The sequence below is a fragment of the Apostichopus japonicus genome, chromosome 11 (assembly GCF_037975245.1).
Source record: "Apostichopus japonicus isolate 1M-3 chromosome 11, ASM3797524v1, whole genome shotgun sequence".
Lineage (NCBI taxonomy): Eukaryota > Metazoa > Echinodermata > Holothuroidea > Aspidochirotida > Stichopodidae > Apostichopus > Apostichopus japonicus.
This window is the reverse complement of record NC_092571.1, coordinates 22,412,582-22,431,435: the sequence shown is the minus strand read 5'-3', so window position 1 is coordinate 22,431,435 and position 18,854 is coordinate 22,412,582. Positions and strand designations below refer to the sequence as shown.

Below are 18,854 nucleotides of genomic sequence, written 5' to 3'. Positions count from 1 at the left end.
GAGAGGATGGTGTCCATTCCTCCTTCCATTGAACCTGTTTCTATGGAATCGTTCGACTTGCCAACACCTTTACCGATTTAAGTGTCTTCGTACGATGATTGAGCTCTTTATGACTATCAATGGAATGGAATATTCAGGAAAACTAAACTTGATTAAAAAGTCAAACATGAACCAGACAGTAATAAGTCCTTCTTTTATTGGAAGGATACAGTATGACTTATTAACTTTTATTTTTTATTTATTTATTTTATTTATTCTTATTTGTTTGTCAACTTTTAAGAACACTGACCTGGATTTCCTGTCACTATTTTCCAGTCTCCCAGACGGAGAGCTGCTCGTATACTCTGATCGAAACTGACCGGCTCTTTCCTTGTCATGGACGGCTTTGAGGACGAGTTGAATATGGGATCTATGTTGTGCAGGAGTTCCATTCGTGGTGAGGATGCCCCTTGACTATTCAAAATGGAAGGGGGTAAAAAATCTTGAAAATGCATTGTTTCTTGTCATATATTATCAGATACATCAATATAATAAAAGGAGACTAATCAGTCTTAACTTTTTTTGTCGTTGAACTTTTTGGAGAAACTTAAGTCGAGAACGAGTATTAATGGGGTTACCTTATTGTAGGCCACTGGTTGAATCCATCCAAAGATGTACCATTCAGATCCCATCCTGCGACACCCTTGACAAGAGTCGGGAACCAATCAGATACATGGATTAATTCCGAACTGAAGACTCCCTTTCTTGATTCGGGAATGATACCTCCGGACACGAAACCAACTCCATGAAGTCCACCTTCCCATAAACTACCTTTCCATCCTCTGAGAGGGAAGTTGCTCCCTCCGACCAAAATCTGACCGCCATTATCTATGAGAAAGACACTAGTATGTTAGCAAGGGAGTAAGGAATGGGTAATTAAGAAAGAGATTAAAGAACATACAAAAGCAACAAGAAGACCAACAAGAAATTTCGCAAGTGACTGGGAATAGTAACAGGAACCATGTGTTAATTGGTAGCTTGTCACAATTATATTTACAAGTTACCTCGCAGGTCCCAATTTATACACCTGGAGAGAGAGAGGAAATGGAGGTAAAGTGCCTTGTCCAACAAGGACACAATGTAATCATCTGGCCAGGACTCAAACCTGCAATCCTGACATCACAAGTCCATTGCCCTAGCCATTTGACCAACGATGCCCTCACCAATATTTAAAAGCAAAACCTACGACATTAAAACATCTACATTCTTTTGCAAGATCTGAGAGATTGTCTACTCATTGCCTTAGAAAACTTTGGCTACAATTACCTGTGGAAAAGACAAGAACAGTGTCATTCCATAAACCTTCCTGTTTCAGATGCTGGGTGATATTACCGATACCTTCGTCCATGCACGTCACCATTCCCAGTAATGTTTGTCTGGCTTTGTTGGTGATGTTTGGATAGAGGTCCTTGTAACTCTGTGGTACTTGTAGAGGGCCATGAACTGCTTGGAATGGTAGATACAGGAACATGGGCTAATTAAAAAAGTGACAAATTGAAGACAATGAAACAAAGTGAAAATGCATTCAAATACTTAATTATATTTAAAAATACTTCATGAAAATGGAGAAGAGTTAGAAATGAGGAGGTTGCTAGGGATAAGCTTTAACATATTCGCCGGATTACAAGATATTCCCCGTAAATCAGACCAAACCACATTGCTTTATTCAAGAATTGAACAGTAATATTTCTCCTGATCAATCGTTATACGCTATATTAATTTTCATCTTAGTTTAAATGTTGTTGTCTTGGAGCACATGCAAATGCAAGAAATGAGACATTACAACTGCGGTTTCGAAGATGCAATTATTTTTATTCCTTTATAGATCCAATACCTGAAGGTTCCCTTATGTGATCTTTGTCCTCAAAAACAATAGGCTTTGCTTTATTCAAGTATGACATTTGTACAAGCTTCCCTGTCTAGAGATATGTTTACAAACAAGGCAACAGTTGCTCAGCATGTAATCGGTGCTCAATTACCATCATTAGAGTACTTGTATCATGAGAGGGTCTGCAATAAACTGAAACATATCATGCAAGACCCAACACACCCTTTGTTTGAGCACTATAATTACAACCGCTCTGGACTGCATTTATGCCCACCATGTACACTTAGGGACCGCTACAGATACTCATTTGTGCCTAATTCTATCCATATATTTAATTCACAAGTGAGAAGATAAGTTTCTTATTTGTAGGACTTGCTGCATATTTGTTTGTATTACTGTATGTGTATCGCAGTCTATTGATACTTATACTAAATTGCTTTTTATTGTTCCTTTTTTCGTTTACGACCTGTGTAAGCCAAATTTCCGATTGGGACAATAAATTCATATTCAATTCAAATTTAAACACACACACACACATATATGCCATCATGATTGCATAGGATACAATTATCATCAAAACCCAAATCGAAAAGAATGATATAAAAAATCAGTTTTACTCACTTTGGTTTTGTCATGTGCGCTGATCACATCTTTAGCTTTATCAACAAACAGAAATGTTGAGTAATTTTGCTTGTAATCCCAGGCTGGTTCTTCATTTTCATAAAGATCAAGACCATTCCATTTCTTACATGTTGGAAAGTTTGGCATTCCGCAGCCTCTGCTATGAGTATAGTAGTCTTCACTACCTGTCAAATAGCCTGAAAACAAAACAAAATGCAACACTTAAACTAATACTCTACATTATGGACAACTAGTTGAGACCATGAGTGAAATCAGATGTTCCATCAGTATATATCTTTGTTAATGCCACAAAGTTTATGTATGTGTTGAAAAGTTTCTTTAAATAATAATCATAATAAATGAGACTTATATAGCGCCAAATCAGTAGACAAAAGTCACTGCTCAAGGCGCTTTACAAAGAAAGCAGATTAATTTACATAAGAACAAGTGAAAAGATGGGTCTTAAGTAGACTTTTGAATGTAGAAAGTTTAGAGCATGTTCGAATGTGATCTGGTAACTTGTTCCTGAGATAAGAGCCAGAGTATTTGAAGCTTCTGTAACCATAGGTCTTCTAGCATGGTTTAGGAACAGTTAAATACAGTTTGTTGGAGGAACGAAGTGTGCGAGTTGGAATATGGCAAGAGAAGCTGCAACAGGTACACAGGCTGTAAATAAGCTCTATACAGACTCCATGGATCACTATGTTTCATGGACTATGTTTCAAGATAAAATATGCAAGATGATAGAAAGTCGGTCACAATATGAATGGAATGATGACAGAAATGATGACAGCAACAGCTGAGCCAATAATCTGAAACTTGTCTCCTTATTGAGCGGCCTTGAGCAGTTCATCAAAAAGATGTGTTGACAGTATAAACTGCAACTGATACACAACAAACAGTTTAAGTTAACATTCTAAGTTTGTGTATATATTTGACACACCTGTAAAAATAGGCTCAATTTTTCTTACCAAAGTAGGAGTCAAAACCTCGCTGTGTTGGCCAACAGGCTTTTTTATAAATTCCCAGGTGCCACTTCCCGACAGCATGAGTTGCATATCCAGCCTCCTTCAATTTATCAGCCAATGTTGGATCTGTGAGGGGCAGGCAATGAGGCTGCGGTGGCCAGATGATACCATGTTGTAAACCTGTGTGAATCTGCATGAGAAATTTATGAAACATTGTATTATTAAGCCAACAGTCTAGATGATGGAATTCTGTGCAAATATCATGATATTGAATGAGACTGTGAATATTTGTGAGACGGATACTAATTGCTACATTTACACCATGAGTCATACTATGACCACACATATTTGTTATATAAATTTGTACTAATAAGCATGGTAACTTTGTATTTGTAACTCATTTGAGATTATCCAAGTGAATGCAAGATGCATCACACTCTTTTTCTGTAGACTTTGCCATACAAATACTCCTCCAGAAATTGCCTAGAGTTTCATAGGCCTAGGTTTTTTTGTCAACATAAACATTACCACATTGCAAAAGCTACATAACTGTCATGTTTCCTTGTTTAGGTATATGAGTTCTTTCAAACAATCAAGTAGAACACAGTCGACGTAGAGTATTAACATATAACATGTTATTATTTATTGCGTTACATCATGCTGTACAGGACATATAGGACGATATGTCCAAGGTTACTTGTTGACAGATGGAGAGACAGGGTGAACAAGGACGAGCAAACGGCATGCTTTAACTTATATATCAATATGCAAATACACAGCTCATTAGCATACAGGTGCAGATTATATAATGTAGTGCATCGTTTGCACACGTACATATGAATGCATATTCAATAACATTACAATAACCTACAGTGGGCTATGTGAGAATAAGACAAATATAGCCTACTTAATAGACAAGGAGTGAAATTTGTCAGTTCTAAGCATGAGTGTCCATGGTTTGACTTTGTTGTGTATTTAGGGTCTATTCTGGAAACCTTTAATTGCACCAGAACCGAACCCACCATGCTGCATAGGGTTGGTTTGTCCACTCATTATATGCGAACATAAGAATTTAACACATATCAAGCTAAAAATGAACCAAACTAGCAGAAATATCTACGTCAGTTGGAAAATCTGACTGAGTATAGGCCTAGCTTGAGTGAGTCATCACTCATATCGTATTTTCTTTTTCATTTTTTCACCCTTGGGATGGATGCAAGTTTCACTCACTTGATACCGACCACTCATCAACTGGCTTCTTGTGGGCGTACATATCGGCTGAACATAGTAGTTGTCTAGTCTTATACCAGTCGAGGCCAAAGTGTCAAGGTTGGGTGTTAAAACCTTGTTGTTATGATACCCTATATCGTGGAAGCCATAATCATCAGCGAGAATGAAAACAATATGAGGAGGCTTTGCAACAGAAATGTTGACAAAAACAAGCAAAACAGCAACAAGTGATATGAACTGCATTTTCGCTACTTCGACTTTGTAGTTGATTTTGTTCAACCCAAACACAGACCGGGCTGAAGCTGGCCAACAGACCTCTGACAGATCGCTGAAAATGAACAGCGTCTACCTCGAATAGGGTATTGAATTCATGCAGGTTGCACAGACAATCGAGCATTCCAAGGAAGCAAAGGAAGGTATCTCGAAAAAAAACGTCGTCGCTAAAGTTCAACACTGTAGCCGCGGAGGTTGGCTTTTGGGGTCAAAGGTTGACCGCAAATTATGTGAAATATGCGGTAAATGTTGTTAACAGCAAAAACGTTACCATGCGAAGTGAGATGCTTTTGAGAACGAAGGGACAGGGGAAATAGACAAAATTGGCGAAGTTTTTAGTCTGTTAATTTTAAGGAATTAAAAGAAAGCGCAAACTGTACCTCATTCTTTACGCTCAATTTCTCAATTGACAAGTGAAGTTTGTATTGATGTTAGATATTCTTCGTCTTTTTGCTCGTAGGAGATTGGAAAATAAACTCCGGGGTTATTGACGTATCACTAAAAAGTTAGATTAGTGTACGTCGACCTGAGAGGTTAAACTTCGGAAAATAACCCTAAACTAACCTGCTTTATTGATTTTGGGGAGATTTTGTGAGTCATCACATTACTTTTTTATGCTTGGATATTACTGATGGTCTGAAAAATGATGAGGATTGAATATGATTTAATAAGGTATTTTATAAAATCGCAATGCAGAAGTATTACACTACAGAGCGAAAACAGGTAATTTGACAACCCCAATGTTTCGCTAAATATAACCCCGTGATAATTTTTGTGCCAGCAAATGACCATCATAAATGAATGTAGTGGACATTATTCTTTCATTTTCATGACTTTTCATGACAATCGAAAGGGGTCTACTACCAGCAGCAGGCGGATTCCGACAGCGCCCTCATCGGCATAATGCAAAAATACTACACTAAAGAGCGAAAACAGCAAAAATGACAACCCCCATTAATTGCTCAATTTAACCGCGTGATAATTTTTGTGCCAGCAAATGACCATCATAAATGAATGTAGGGGACATTATTCTTTCATTTTCATGACTTTTCATGACAATCGAAGGGGGTCTACTATCAGCAGCAGCGGATTCCGGCAGCGCCCTCATCGCCTACTTGCAAAAAATACTACACTAAACAGCTAAAACAGCAAAAATGACAACCCCCATTAATTGCTCAATTTAACCGCGTGATAATTTTTGTGCCAGCAAATGACCATCATAAATGAATGTAGGGGACATTATTCTTTCATTTTCATGACTTTTCATGACAATCGAAGGGGGTCTACTATCAGCAGCAGCGGATTCCGGCAGCGCCCTCATCGGCTCAATGCAAAAATACTACACTAAAGACCGAAAACAGCTATAATGGCAACCCCCATTAATTGCTCAATTTAACCCCGTGATAATTTTTGTGCCATCAAATGACCACCCTTAATATATGTAGGGGACACTATTCTTTCATGTTCACGACATTTCATGACAATCGAAGGGGGTCTACTATCAGCAGCAGGCGGATTCCGGCAGCGCCCTCACCGGCTCAATGCAAAATACTACACTAAAGAGCGAAAACAGCAAAAATGACAACCCCCATTAATTGCTCAATATAACCCCGTGATAATTTTTGTGCCATCAAATGACCACCCTCAATATATGTAGGGGACACTATTCTTCCATGTTCACGACATTTCATGACAATCGAAGGGGGTCTACTATCAGCAGCAGGCGGATTCCGGCAGCGCCCTCACCGGCTCAATGCAAAATACTACACTAAAGAGCGAAAACAGCAAAAATGACAACCCCCATTAATTGCTCAATATAACCCCGTGATAATTTTTGTGCCATCAAATGACCACCCTCAATATATGTAGGGGACACTATTCTTCCATGTTCACGACATTTCATGATAATCGAAGGGGGTCTACTATCAGCAGCAGGCGGATTCCGGCAGCGCCCTCATCGCCTACTTGCAAAAAATACTACACTAAACAGCTAAAACAGCAAAAATGACAACCCCCATTAATTGCTCAATTTAACCGCGTGATAATTTTTGTGCCAGCAAATGACCATCATAAATGAATGTAGGGGACATTATTCTTTCATTTTCATGACTTTTCATGACAATCGAAGGGGGTCTACTATCAGCAGCAGCGGATTCCGGCAGCGCCCTCATCGCCTACTTGCAAAAAATACTACACTAAACAGCTAAAACAGCAAAAATGACAACCCCCATTAATTGCTCAATTTAACCGCGTGATAATTTTTGTGCCAGCAAATGACCATCATAAATGAATGTAGGGGACATTATTCTTTCATTTTCATGACTTTTCATGACAATCGAAGGGGGTCTACTATCAGCAGCAGCGGATTCCGGCAGCGCCCTCATCGGCTCAATGCAAAAATACTACACTAAAGACCGAAAACAGCTATAATGGCAACCCCCATTAATTGCTCAATTTAACCCCGTGATAATTTTTGTGCCATCAAATGACCACCCTTAATATATGTAGGGGACACTATTCTTTCATGTTCACGACATTTCATGACAATCGAAGGGGGTCTACTATCAGCAGCAGCGGATTCCGGCAGCGCCCTCACCGGCTCAATGCAAAATACTACACTAAAGAGCGAAAACAGCAAAACTGACAACCCCCATTAATTGCTCAATTTAACCCCGTGATAATTTTTGTGCCATCAAATGACTATCATAAATGAATGTAGGGGACACTATTCTTTCATGTTCACGACATTTCATGACAATCGAAGGGGGTCTACTATCAGCAGCAGGCGGATTCCGGCAGCGCCCTCATCGCCTACTTGCAAAAAATACTACACTAAACAGCTAAAACAGCAAAAATGACCACCCCCATTAATTGCTCAATTTAACCGCGTGATAATTTTTGTGCCAGCAAATGACCATCATAAATGAATGTAGGGGACATTATTCTTTCATTTTCATGACTTTTCATGACAATCAAAGGGGGTCTACTATCAGCAGCAGGCGGATTCCGGCAGCGCCCTCACCGGCTCAATGCAAAATACTACACTAAAGAGCGAAAACAGCAAAAATGACAAACCCCATTAATTGCTCAATTTAACCCCGTGATAATTTTTGTGCCATCAAATGACCACCCTCAATATTTGGAGGGGACACTATTCTTCCATGTTCACGACATTTCATGACAATCGAAGGGGGTCTACTATCAGCAGCAGGCGGATTCCGGCAGCGCCCTCACCGGCTCAATGCAAAATACTACACTAAAGAGCGAAAACAGCAAAAATGACAAACCCCATTAATTGCTCAATATAACCCCGTGATAATTTTTGTGCCATCAAATGACCACCCTCAATATATGTAGGGGACATTATTCTTTCATCTTCATGACATTTCATGACAATCGAAGGGGGTCTACTATCAGCAGCAGCGGATTCCGGCAGCGCCCTCATCGCCTACTTGCAAAAAATACTACACTAAACAGCTAAAACAGCAAAAATGACAACCCCCATTAATTGCTCAATTTAACCCCGTGATAATTTTTGTGCCATCAAATGACCACCCTTAATATATGTAAGGGACATATTCTTTCATGTTCACGACATTTCATGACAATCGAAGGGGGTCTACTATCAGCAGCAGGCGGATTCCGGCAGCGCCCTCACCGGCTCAATGCAAAATACTACACTAAAGAGCGAAAACAGCAAAAATGACAACCCCCATTAATTGCTCAATATAACCCCGTGATAATTTTTGTGCCATCAAATGACCACCCTCAATATATGTAGGGGACACTATTCTTCCATGTTCACGACATTTCATGACAATCAAAGGGGGTCTACTATCAGCAGCAGGCGGATTCCGGCAGCGCCCTCACCGGCTCAATGCAAAATACTACACTAAAGAGCGAAAACAGCAAAAATGACAAACCCCATTAATTGCTCAATTTAACCGCGTGATAATTTTTGTGCCATCAAATGACCACCCTCAATATTTGGAGGGGACACTATTCTTCCATGTTCACGACATTTCATGACAATCGAAGGGGGTCTACTATCAGCAGCAGGCGGATTCCGGCAGCGCCCTCACCGGCTCAATGCAAAATACTACACTAAAGAGCGAAAACAGCAAAAATGACAAACCCCATTAATTGCTCAATATAACCCCGTGATAATTTTTGTGCCATCAAATGACCACCCTCAATATATGTAGGGGACATTATTCTTTCATCTTCATGACATTTCATGACAATCGAAGGGGGTCTACTATCAGCAGCAGCGGATTCCGGCAGCGCCCTCATCGCCTACTTGCAAAAAATACTACACTAAACAGCTAAAACAGCAAAAATGACAACCCCCATTAATTGCTCAATTTAACCCCGTGATAATTTTTGTGCCATCAAATGACCACCCTTAATATATGTAAGGGACATATTCTTTCATGTTCACGACATTTCATGACAATCGAAGGGGGTCTACTATCAGCAGCAGGCGGATTCCGGCAGCGCCCTCACCGGCTCAATGCAAAATACTACACTAAAGAGCGAAAACAGCAAAAATGACAACCCCCATTAATTGCTCAATATAACCCCGTGATAATTTTTGTGCCATCAAATGACCACCCTCAATATATGTAGGGGACACTATTCTTCCATGTTCACGACATTTCATGACAATCGAAGGGGGTCTACTATCAGCAGCAGGCGGATTCCGGCAGCGCCCTCACCGGCTCAATGCAAAATACTACACTAAAGAGCGAAAACAGCAAAAATGACAACCCCCATTAATTGCTCAATATAACCCCGTGATAATTTTTGTGCCATCAAATGACCACCCTCAATATATGTAGGGGACACTATTCTTCCATGTTCACGACATTTCATGATAATCGAAGGGGGTCTACTATCAGCAGCAGGCGGATTCCGGCAGCGCCCTCATCGCCTACTTGCAAAAAATACTACACTAAACAGCTAAAACAGCAAAAATGACAACCCCCATTAATTGCTCAATTTAACCGCGTGATAATTTTTGTGCCAGCAAATGACCATCATAAATGAATGTAGGGGACATTATTCTTTCATTTTCATGACTTTTCATGACAATCAAAGGGGGTCTACTATCAGCAGCAGGCGGATTCCGGCAGCGCCATCACCGGCTCATTGCAAAATAATACACTAAAGAGCGAAAACAGCAAAAATGACAACCCCCATTAATTGATCAATATAACCCAGTGATAATTTTTGTGCCATCAAATGACCATCATAAATGAATGTAGGGGACATTATTCTTTCATTTTCATGACTTTTCATGACAATCGAAGGGGGTCTACTATCAGCAGCAGGCGGATTCCGGCAGCGCCCTCAATAGCTCAATGAACAGATAGTGCTACACTAAATACTTAAAATAGATAGTCAGTAATATGGAAGCACTTTCCCCTAGCGGAGCAAGCCGTTTCTTTTCGATATTTTAGTTGTTAATGAATAAATCCAATGTTAACGAAAGTGCGATACCAAACGCCAGATGACGAGGATGTAGAGGTATGATGGGGTGACTTATCAAGCAACAAGAAGAAAAAATAACCTCCTACATATCCGTAAGTAATCAGAGCAAATCGTGGCTTTCATTTTATGTTATTTCCATCTTCTTACTTTATCATGTCTATATCATTACGTGAAAAAACCCATACGGAATGCGCAGAGAAATGCATTTAATAAACCTGATATCACTTGGTAGCTAGTTTTTGCCTTTAATTGGTCTTAGTAAGGAATGTTTAAAGTTAACTGGTTTCATAGGAGATACATGCTTTTCGTAGATTGGGAGCGCCCAATCGCAAAAGTTGTACAAATTATAATTCATCTGAAATGTCGTTGTTCTATATATATAGGCCCTATTTTACTTTAAATTAACGAATATAGTTACTGCTGCTATATCTACACACACACACACACCCATATATATATATATATATATATATATATATTCATATATGTTGATACTAGATGAGACTAGTGGAACACTAGTAGTTGTAACTCGGAGTTTCACGCGTTATATATTATATATATATATATATATATATATATATATATATATATATATATATATATATATATATATATAATATGTGTGGTTGTTTATGTATCGACCTATACTCAACTTTCTCATCCCAGGTAACGACGGAAATGGGAGAACGCACTGGTGGAAAGGAAGATTGCTTGGAGGTTCAATGGAACCACGCAATTACGGCAAGTGGGTTTAATACAACGCCAATTCGCTTCAAACGGCCAACTCAGAATCATGGCGACGAACGTCCGGTGAGCATTTTTTTATCAATTGAATGCTAGTGGTTTCCCAACGAGGTTCTTTTACCAAACTTTGATTATCAACGCGTGGCTAGAGTCAGTTCACTACCATAAAGATAACGCTTCGTATTGAATGAAATTTTTAGACCTTTCATTGGCTTTTGCAATTGGAATTACATTTGGATCAGTGTTTTGGGTGCGGGAGGTGAGTTGTAGTGAAGAAGGGCGCGTCGGTTAGGCTAACGTGGTTGTCGCGTGGTTCCCCCTCTCTTCCCTCTGCTGTACTGGCTACTTGATCGCCTGAATTCTGAGCTGTGATTGTGCGCCGCCACGATCATGGCGTTGCTAGTCGGTGCGCGGCAAAAGGTCATATATAGCGGCGCGAGTCAATGTGAGCCGCTAAGTTTATATCGGCGCTGGTTATAGAGTCCCCCGTCAAGGTCACGGCGCAAATTTATAGCAGCGCGAGCCATGCTCTCCACCAAGGTCCCGGGTTCAGTGTTTGTAACATATTTCACGTTGTACGTACTAGTACATAAACAGATGCAAACACAGAGAACCGGTTCTGGTATTAAGTGTTTCAGCTTCAATCCATACCCTAACCCTGCATGTTTTCGGCCCAGAGGAATATGCCCTATCCCTTCTTTATCTTTCTCCGAAAGTAAAGGTGAATTCACTGCATGTATCAGCATAACATCCGAGGACGAAGGCAGCGTTACAATTAGAAGCTGCTTTCAAATCCCACTGAAATATTCTTTTTATTACGTCTATTACGCCCTGAAGCCTGAAAGGGAGAAGAAATGATCGTATACTATCGGCATGAAAGCAGTATTTACCTGATTTTCAGTTATCATTTATTACAATGTGTGCAAAATTTGTTTCATTTAAGTGAAGCTGCTGTGTAGTCATGCGAATGTGGTACGAAACAAGAACCGAAATGATAAATAACCTGCGATACAATTTATCCTTTCATAGAAAGAGTCACACGAACATTTCCTGGAACGATCACCGACAAGGGATTTCTCTCAGCTAAAGGGCGGTGCTCACAAGCGAGGACGACCTGCGTGTACCGAGTATGCCAAGATCTCTGCCGCAATTTCGTCAGTGAGAAAAAAGGTGACGGTTACCTCATCACCATCAAAAGCTTTCTGGGAGAGTGTCGTTATGGAGCTGGGCTGGTCGACAAAAAATCTCAAGAGGTCAGTGAAGGTCCTCCGGAGCATATGGTGTAATAACAGAGGAAACATACGATTACTGGTAGAATCGGGAGAAGGAGCAACAAGAACGAAACCAAGGGAAAAGAGGAAACGTAAGCCAGTAAGATTTTCAAGTAATTGGGTCGACATTAATATGAAAAGAAAGTATTGCACTTGTCAAACGTATTATGATAACAAACGACAGTACATCCATTGCAAGCAATGTGATGAATGGTACCATTACAGCTGTATGCGTATTCCTTCAACGGTAAAGTCTGGTTTTAATGTAACATTTTATTGCGGTATTGGTAAGTGCAAAACCCAGACCAAGGACGACATGTACCACGAGAAAGTATGCAACCCTACTAGCACATCTGACCATACCACTGGACATTCACAGATAACTAAAGAAGGTAAACATGACAATCGCTCACCTGTTATTGAGCAGGATCGATCAACGGAAAACATTGAGAAAAATATAGAATGTGCCGATGATATTATCGATTTGACGACGGAGGACGAGGTAGCCGAAGACCTATTTGACCCACAACGACGACCCGTGACCAGGGGATTTGGCATTAACGTTATGGTGAACGACTTGAAGTTGCTGATGGAGCCGGACGGGTGATTAAACGACAATATCATTAACTTTTATCTTAATCTTTTATCAGAGGCAGCTCAGAAATCTTTAAACACAAAGGTATTCCCCTTCTCAACATTCTTTTTTTCTAGCCTGTTGAACGATGGGTACGACAAAGCTTATAGGTGGTGTAGCAATTCCGATATATTTCAGCAAGATTTCTTATTAATTCCCATAAATTCTGTTTCTCATTGGACTTTAGTGGTGGTGGATAACATTCAGCGCGAGGTTGTCTACTACGATTCTCTTAATAATACGAACAACAAAACACACCTCGACCATATCAAACAATTTTTATTGATCGCAAATACTGAGAGATCTCTTAATCTAGATGAATGGTGTTTTCGAATGAAAACTGACGCAGCCAAACAAGGAAACATGAGTGACTGCGGCGTATTTACTTGCCTCTTGGCCGAAAGCGCAACGGGTTTGAATAAAGACGTCAAATGGAATGATATACCTTACGAGAGACGACGCATAGCGACAACAATACTTTCCCGTAGTTAGGCGCTTCCATGATCAATACATAAGAGGTCAAACTATAAACTAAGCATCTGCGCTATGTATACGGGAGCAACCCCTTGTAGTGTGTTGTATGTGTGGCCAGCGTTTGTAACCGAAAGAAAAACATCCGATTTGATTATCAAAACAAAACAAACAAAACAATAATATCCCTTACATTCGATTATGACGGTAATTTAATGGCAAAATTGTTTAACCTTATTTGGTCTATATAGTACCTTGTTTACTCTGATGTCAACTTTGCAACAAGCATCGTACATGTAAACACGCTGAATTAATCATTTAAGTCCTGTGTATTTCTACTGTAAAATTAACTTTATTCTTAAGATCGAAAATTACACTAAGAGAAACCGTATTAAAAGCTACAATGAGGTCTGCAAATATCAGCTGTCTTACAGGCAGGACTTCAGTTAAGACCGGTTTACTGGTCTAACCTGCAGGGTGGGTAGGAAAACATGTTTAAGAAGGTTTTCTTCATGCTAGTATAATGTTTATGGTAATTTGCTTTTCTCTTTTCACAAAGTATCTATCTTAACTATCTTCAAAGACTATAGTTCTTTGCGAAGAATAATAACGACGCAAAAAAAGAAGATCGTAGAATTTATGGAGGTGGTTTACATTCTGCATTTATTTCATTTTTGGACTGCCTTTGGGCCCTCCATCCTCATTCATCTTTCTGCACGGTTATTACATGGTATAATATCACAAAAAATACAACCAAAATGTTTGCTGTTTCTTAAATGTTATGCATTATTTGACATCGGAATTTTACAACACCCCGTGTCAGGTTAGATTTAGTAAACTTAAAAAAAAAACAGACACCCAAGTGTTTACACGTGCCATTTACGTGTGTGTCTAGATAATACAGAAAAACAAAGGCTTTGATCAACAAATTTTATGTGAAACGAATATTTCCCATCATGCAATGTACTGCCGTGAAATGAATATGTTGAATATTTGTTATCTTCCTCATCCAGCATGCTCCCGAGATGTGGTTTCAATAAGTATACCTGGATAGTTTGTGCCTGATTTTATGATGTGAGTATCCTCACAAGGTGTGCTACTTTAAATAATGCAGAAAAAACAGCACCTAGAAGTTGAAACGAGTTTCATTTTGTGTAATGTACATAAAGCCAGAAACGTGCATGGCGTATGTGGCAAGAACTAATTAAAGTAGTTGTACATAAATGCAACTGTAGCAAGCTTATTACTTCGTCGACTGTATCTTTCTTGAGTGTATTTGAGTATGTCTTTTTCATTTCATTTTCTGTCTATTACAAAATTACTACAGAATCTCTTTCTTTTGGGAGGTTTTGAAAATTCACCTTTATGGATGTATTGTGCAACCCACCCCCCCCCCTCCCACCTCGTTTTAAATTTACAGAAGAAAAATGACAAATGTAATCAACTACGACACTCATGCACTTCTAGACACCTACTTTAAAATGGAATGGGCTCAACATCCCCCACCTCCGAAAGCATGTTTGAAAACTAATTTTCACAGTGTTGTCTTCTTTTCCCCGACGGCTGCCAATAGGATGGTGTATGCAGATTATGTAGAAGACCGGAGTAGTTCATTATGAAAGTTTTCACAACACTTTCACCGCATACATTTTGTATTAATGGTGTCATGAATTAATTTGTGCCAAGGCATCTCTAAAGAAAGTATGTTAAATTAGTAGTTACTTTACTTTAATATAAAGTGCACTTAATAAGAAAGTATTCTGAGTCTTAATTTACTTTAAAATACACTCATCAGATACGGAAAAACATTTTACATATCCTGCGTAAATTTCTAATGATTTCATTAAATAGGAAATTGCTGTATGAAATAGCGCCCTCACTTAGAGGAAAAGTATTAAAATATAAATTCGTAGATCAATAAACGACAAAGACGATTGGGGCAATTTTTACATCCACAGCTCTAGTTTTCAGGCAACTTCAAAGTTAAAGTGAACGGTTCCAATTATCCAATTTCGGTTAAACGCTGATAACTCCACAACGGTTGGTGATAGTAATTTGTTAACCCGTTTCGAATAACTTATCTTTCAAACAACATAGTTAAGTCTCACAGCAATTATGGGGGATGTCATTGTTAATGTTTTTGTTCTTTATTGTAGTATTTTTGCAATTAGCCGATGAGGGCGCTGCCGGAATCCGCCTGCTGCTGATAGTAGACCCCCTTCGATTGTCATGAAATGTCATGAAAACGAGAGAAAAATGTTCCTTAAATGCATTGAGAATGGTCATTTGATGGCACAAAAATTACCACGGGGTTATATTGAGCGATTAATTGGGGTTGTCATTTTGGCCGTTTTCGCTCCTAGTGTAGTACTTTGCATGGATCGGATCAGGGCGCTGCCGGATCCGCCTGCTGCTGATAGTAGACCCCCTTCGATCGTTATGAAAAGTCATGAAAACGAGGGAATTATGTCCCTTAAATGCATAGAGAATGGTCATTTGATGGCACAAAAATTATCACGGGGTTAAATTGAGCAATTAATGGGGGTTGTCATTTTTGCTGTTTTCGCTCTTTAGTGTAGTATTTTTGCATTAAGCCGATGAGGGCGCTGCCGGAATCCGCCTGCTGCTGATAGTAGACCCCCTTCGATTGTTATGAAAAGTCATGAAAACGAGGGAATAATGTCCCTTAAATGCATAGAGAATGGTCATTTGATGGCACAAAAATTATTACGGGGTTAAATTGAGCAATTAATGGGGTTGTCATTTTAGCTGTTTTCGCTGTTTAGTGTAGTACTTTGCATGGATCGGATGAGGGCGCTGCCGGAATCCGCCTGCTGCTGATAGTAGACCCCCTTCGATTGTCATGAAATGTCATGAAAACGAGAGAATAATGTCCCTTAAATGCATTGAGAAAGGTCATTTGATGGCACAAAAATTATCACGGGGTTAAATTGAGCAATTAATGGGGGTTGTCATTTTGGCTGTTTTCGCTGTTTAGTGTAGTATTTTTTGCAAGTAGGAGATAAGGGCGCTGCCGGAATCCGCCTGCTGCTGATAGTAGACCCCCTTCGATTGTCATGAAAAGTCATGAAAAAGAAAGAGTAGTGTCCCCTACAGTCATTTATGATGGTCATTTGATGGCACAAAAATTATCACGGGGTTATATTGAGCGATTAATTGGGGTTGTCATTTTGGCCGTTTTCGCTCCTAGTGTAGTACTTTGCATGGATCGGATCAGGGCGCTGCCGGATCCGCCTGCTGCTGATAGTAGACCCCCTTCTATTGTCATGAAAAGTCATAAAAATAAAAGAATAGTGTCTCCTACATTCATTTATGATGGTCATTTGATGGCACAAAAATTATCACGGGGTTAAATTGAGCAATTAATGGGGGTTGTCATTTTTGCTGTTTTCGCTCTTTAGTGTAGTATTTTTGCATTAAGCCGATGAGGGCGCTGCCGGAATCCGCCTGCTGCTGGTAGTAGACCCCTTTCGATTGTCATAAAAAGTCATGAAAACGAAAGAATAATGTCCCTTACATTCATTTATGATGGTCATTTGATGGCACAAAAATTATCACGGGGTTAAATTGAGCAATTAATGGGGGTTGCCATTATAGCTGTTTTCGCCCTTTAGTGTAGTATTTTTGCATTGAGCCGATGAGGGCGCTGCCGGAATCCGCCTGCTGCTGATAGTAGACCCCCTTCGATTGTCATGAAAAGTCATGAAAATGAAAGAATAATGTCCCCTACATATATTGAGAATTAATTGGGGTTGTCATTTTGGCTGTTTTCGCTGTTTAGTGTAGTATTTTTTGCAAGTAGGAGATGAGGGCGCTGCCGGAATCCGCCTGCTGCTGATAGTAGACCCCCTTCGATTGTCATGAAAAGTCATGAAAAAGAAAGAGTAGTGTCCCCTACAGTCATTTATGATGGTCATTTGATGGCACAAAAATTATCACGGGGTTAAATTGAGCAATTAATTGGGGTTGTCATTTTGGCTGTTTTCGCTGTTTAGTGTATAATTTTTGCAACTAGCCGATGAGGGCGCTGCCGGAATGCGCCTGCTGCTGATAGTAGACCCCCTTCGATTGTCATGAAAAGTCATGAAAACGAAAGAATAATGTCCTTTACATTCATTTATGATGGTCATTTGATGGCACAAAAATTATCACGGGGTTAAATTGAGCAATTAATGGGGGTTGTCATTTTTGCTGTTTTCGCTCTTTAGTGTAGTATTTTTGCATTAAGCCGATGAGGGCGCTGCCGGAATCCGCCTGCTGCTGGTAGTAGACCCCTTTCGATTGTCATAAAAAAGTCATGAAAACGAAAGAATAATGTCCTTTACATTCATTTATGATGGTCATTTGATGGCACAAAAATTATCACGGGGTTAAATTGAGCAATTAATGGGGGTTGCCATTATAGCTGTTTTCGCCCTTTAGTGTAGTATTTTTGCATTGAGCCGATGAGGGCGCTGCCGGAATCCGCCTGCTGCAGATAGTAGACCCCCTTCGATTGTCATGAAAAGTCATGAAAATGAAAGAATAATGTCCCCTACATTCATTTATGATAGTCATTTGATGGCACAAAAATTATCACGGGGTTAAATTGAGCAATTAATGGGGGTTGTCATTTTTGCTGTTTTCGCTCTTTAGTGTATTATTTTGCATTGAGCCGATAAGGGCGCTGCCGGAATCCGCCTGCTGCTGATAGTAGACCCACTTCGATTGTCATGAAAACTCAACAAAACTAAAGAAAAATGTGCCTTGCATACATATATGATGGTCATTTAATTAGACAAAATTGTGATACTGTTTAATTTACTTAGCAATTATTGGAAGTGCACAGTTTTTGCTGTTCTGCTTGCTTCGGGTAGTATTAAGGTTTGTATTGAATCATTCGTGAAAAAAGTCCCCTCCCCACCCCTTCTCCACCTTGTCAATCATGTGTACGCCAGTACTGAGAATTGTAATTTGAATTGTTTGGACAATCAACGCACTTGCATAAATAGAAAACACGTTAACGTGGACTCTTCCAAGTGTTACTGTATACTATCCTATATTACCCACTTTGCCTTCATCATTCACATGGTTTGTCACGTTACTGCCAGATGACCGCATTATACCTACTTTAGAGTATAATTTGCTGTTTGCTAGCTCTGTCGGCCAGGTTCAGTCCGGTCAAACACAGTTCCGGAATTGACACACTTTCGTGTTTTGGCTTTGTTCGTAATGTCAGGTGACGCTTGTCATCTGGCGCACGGTTGGACCACTAATTGAAA

At 39.6% G+C, this 18,854-nt stretch overlaps 2 protein-coding genes across 2 annotated transcripts in view; one reads left to right on the top strand and one right to left on the bottom strand.

Moving 5' to 3' along the window:
- Nucleotides 1–18,854, bottom strand: part of LOC139976510 (arylsulfatase B-like) — a 21,167-nt gene extending 2,313 nt beyond the window's left edge. Inside the window, exons 1-7 of the mRNA XM_071985341.1 lie at nt 18,764–18,854; nt 4,687–4,976; nt 3,460–3,646; nt 2,489–2,685; nt 1,306–1,513; nt 618–867; nt 290–453 (exon numbers count right to left, since the gene is read on the bottom strand). Coding sequence (XP_071841442.1) covers nt 290–453; nt 618–867; nt 1,306–1,513; nt 2,489–2,685; nt 3,460–3,646; nt 4,687–4,929 — 1,249 coding nt within the window. The 5' untranslated portion in view covers nt 4,930–4,976; nt 18,764–18,854. The remainder of the gene's footprint in view (nt 1–289; nt 454–617; nt 868–1,305; nt 1,514–2,488; nt 2,686–3,459; nt 3,647–4,686; nt 4,977–18,763) is intronic.
- Nucleotides 10,441–14,794, top strand: LOC139976409 (uncharacterized). Its single transcript, XM_071985120.1, has 4 exons — nt 10,441–10,488; nt 11,119–11,262; nt 12,226–12,559; nt 14,586–14,794. Exons 1-4 carry the CDS (start codon nt 10,441–10,443, stop codon nt 14,624–14,626), a joined length of 567 nt encoding a protein of 188 aa, XP_071841221.1. The 3' UTR covers nt 14,627–14,794.

What these genes read in the sequence shown, in the direction of transcription:
- LOC139976409 (XM_071985120.1), top strand. Translation starts at nt 10,441, where the DNA reads ATGTTAACGAAAGTGCGATACCAAACGCCAGATGACGAGGATGTAGAG. An exon ending in CAGATGACGAGGATGTAGAG is followed by an intron (nt 10,489 to 11,118) that starts GTATGATGGGGT and finishes TTCTCATCCCAG; the next exon opens with GTAACGACGGAAATGGGAGA. An exon ending in ATCATGGCGACGAACGTCCG is followed by an intron (nt 11,263 to 12,225) that starts GTGAGCATTTTT and finishes ATCCTTTCATAG; the next exon opens with AAAGAGTCACACGAACATTT.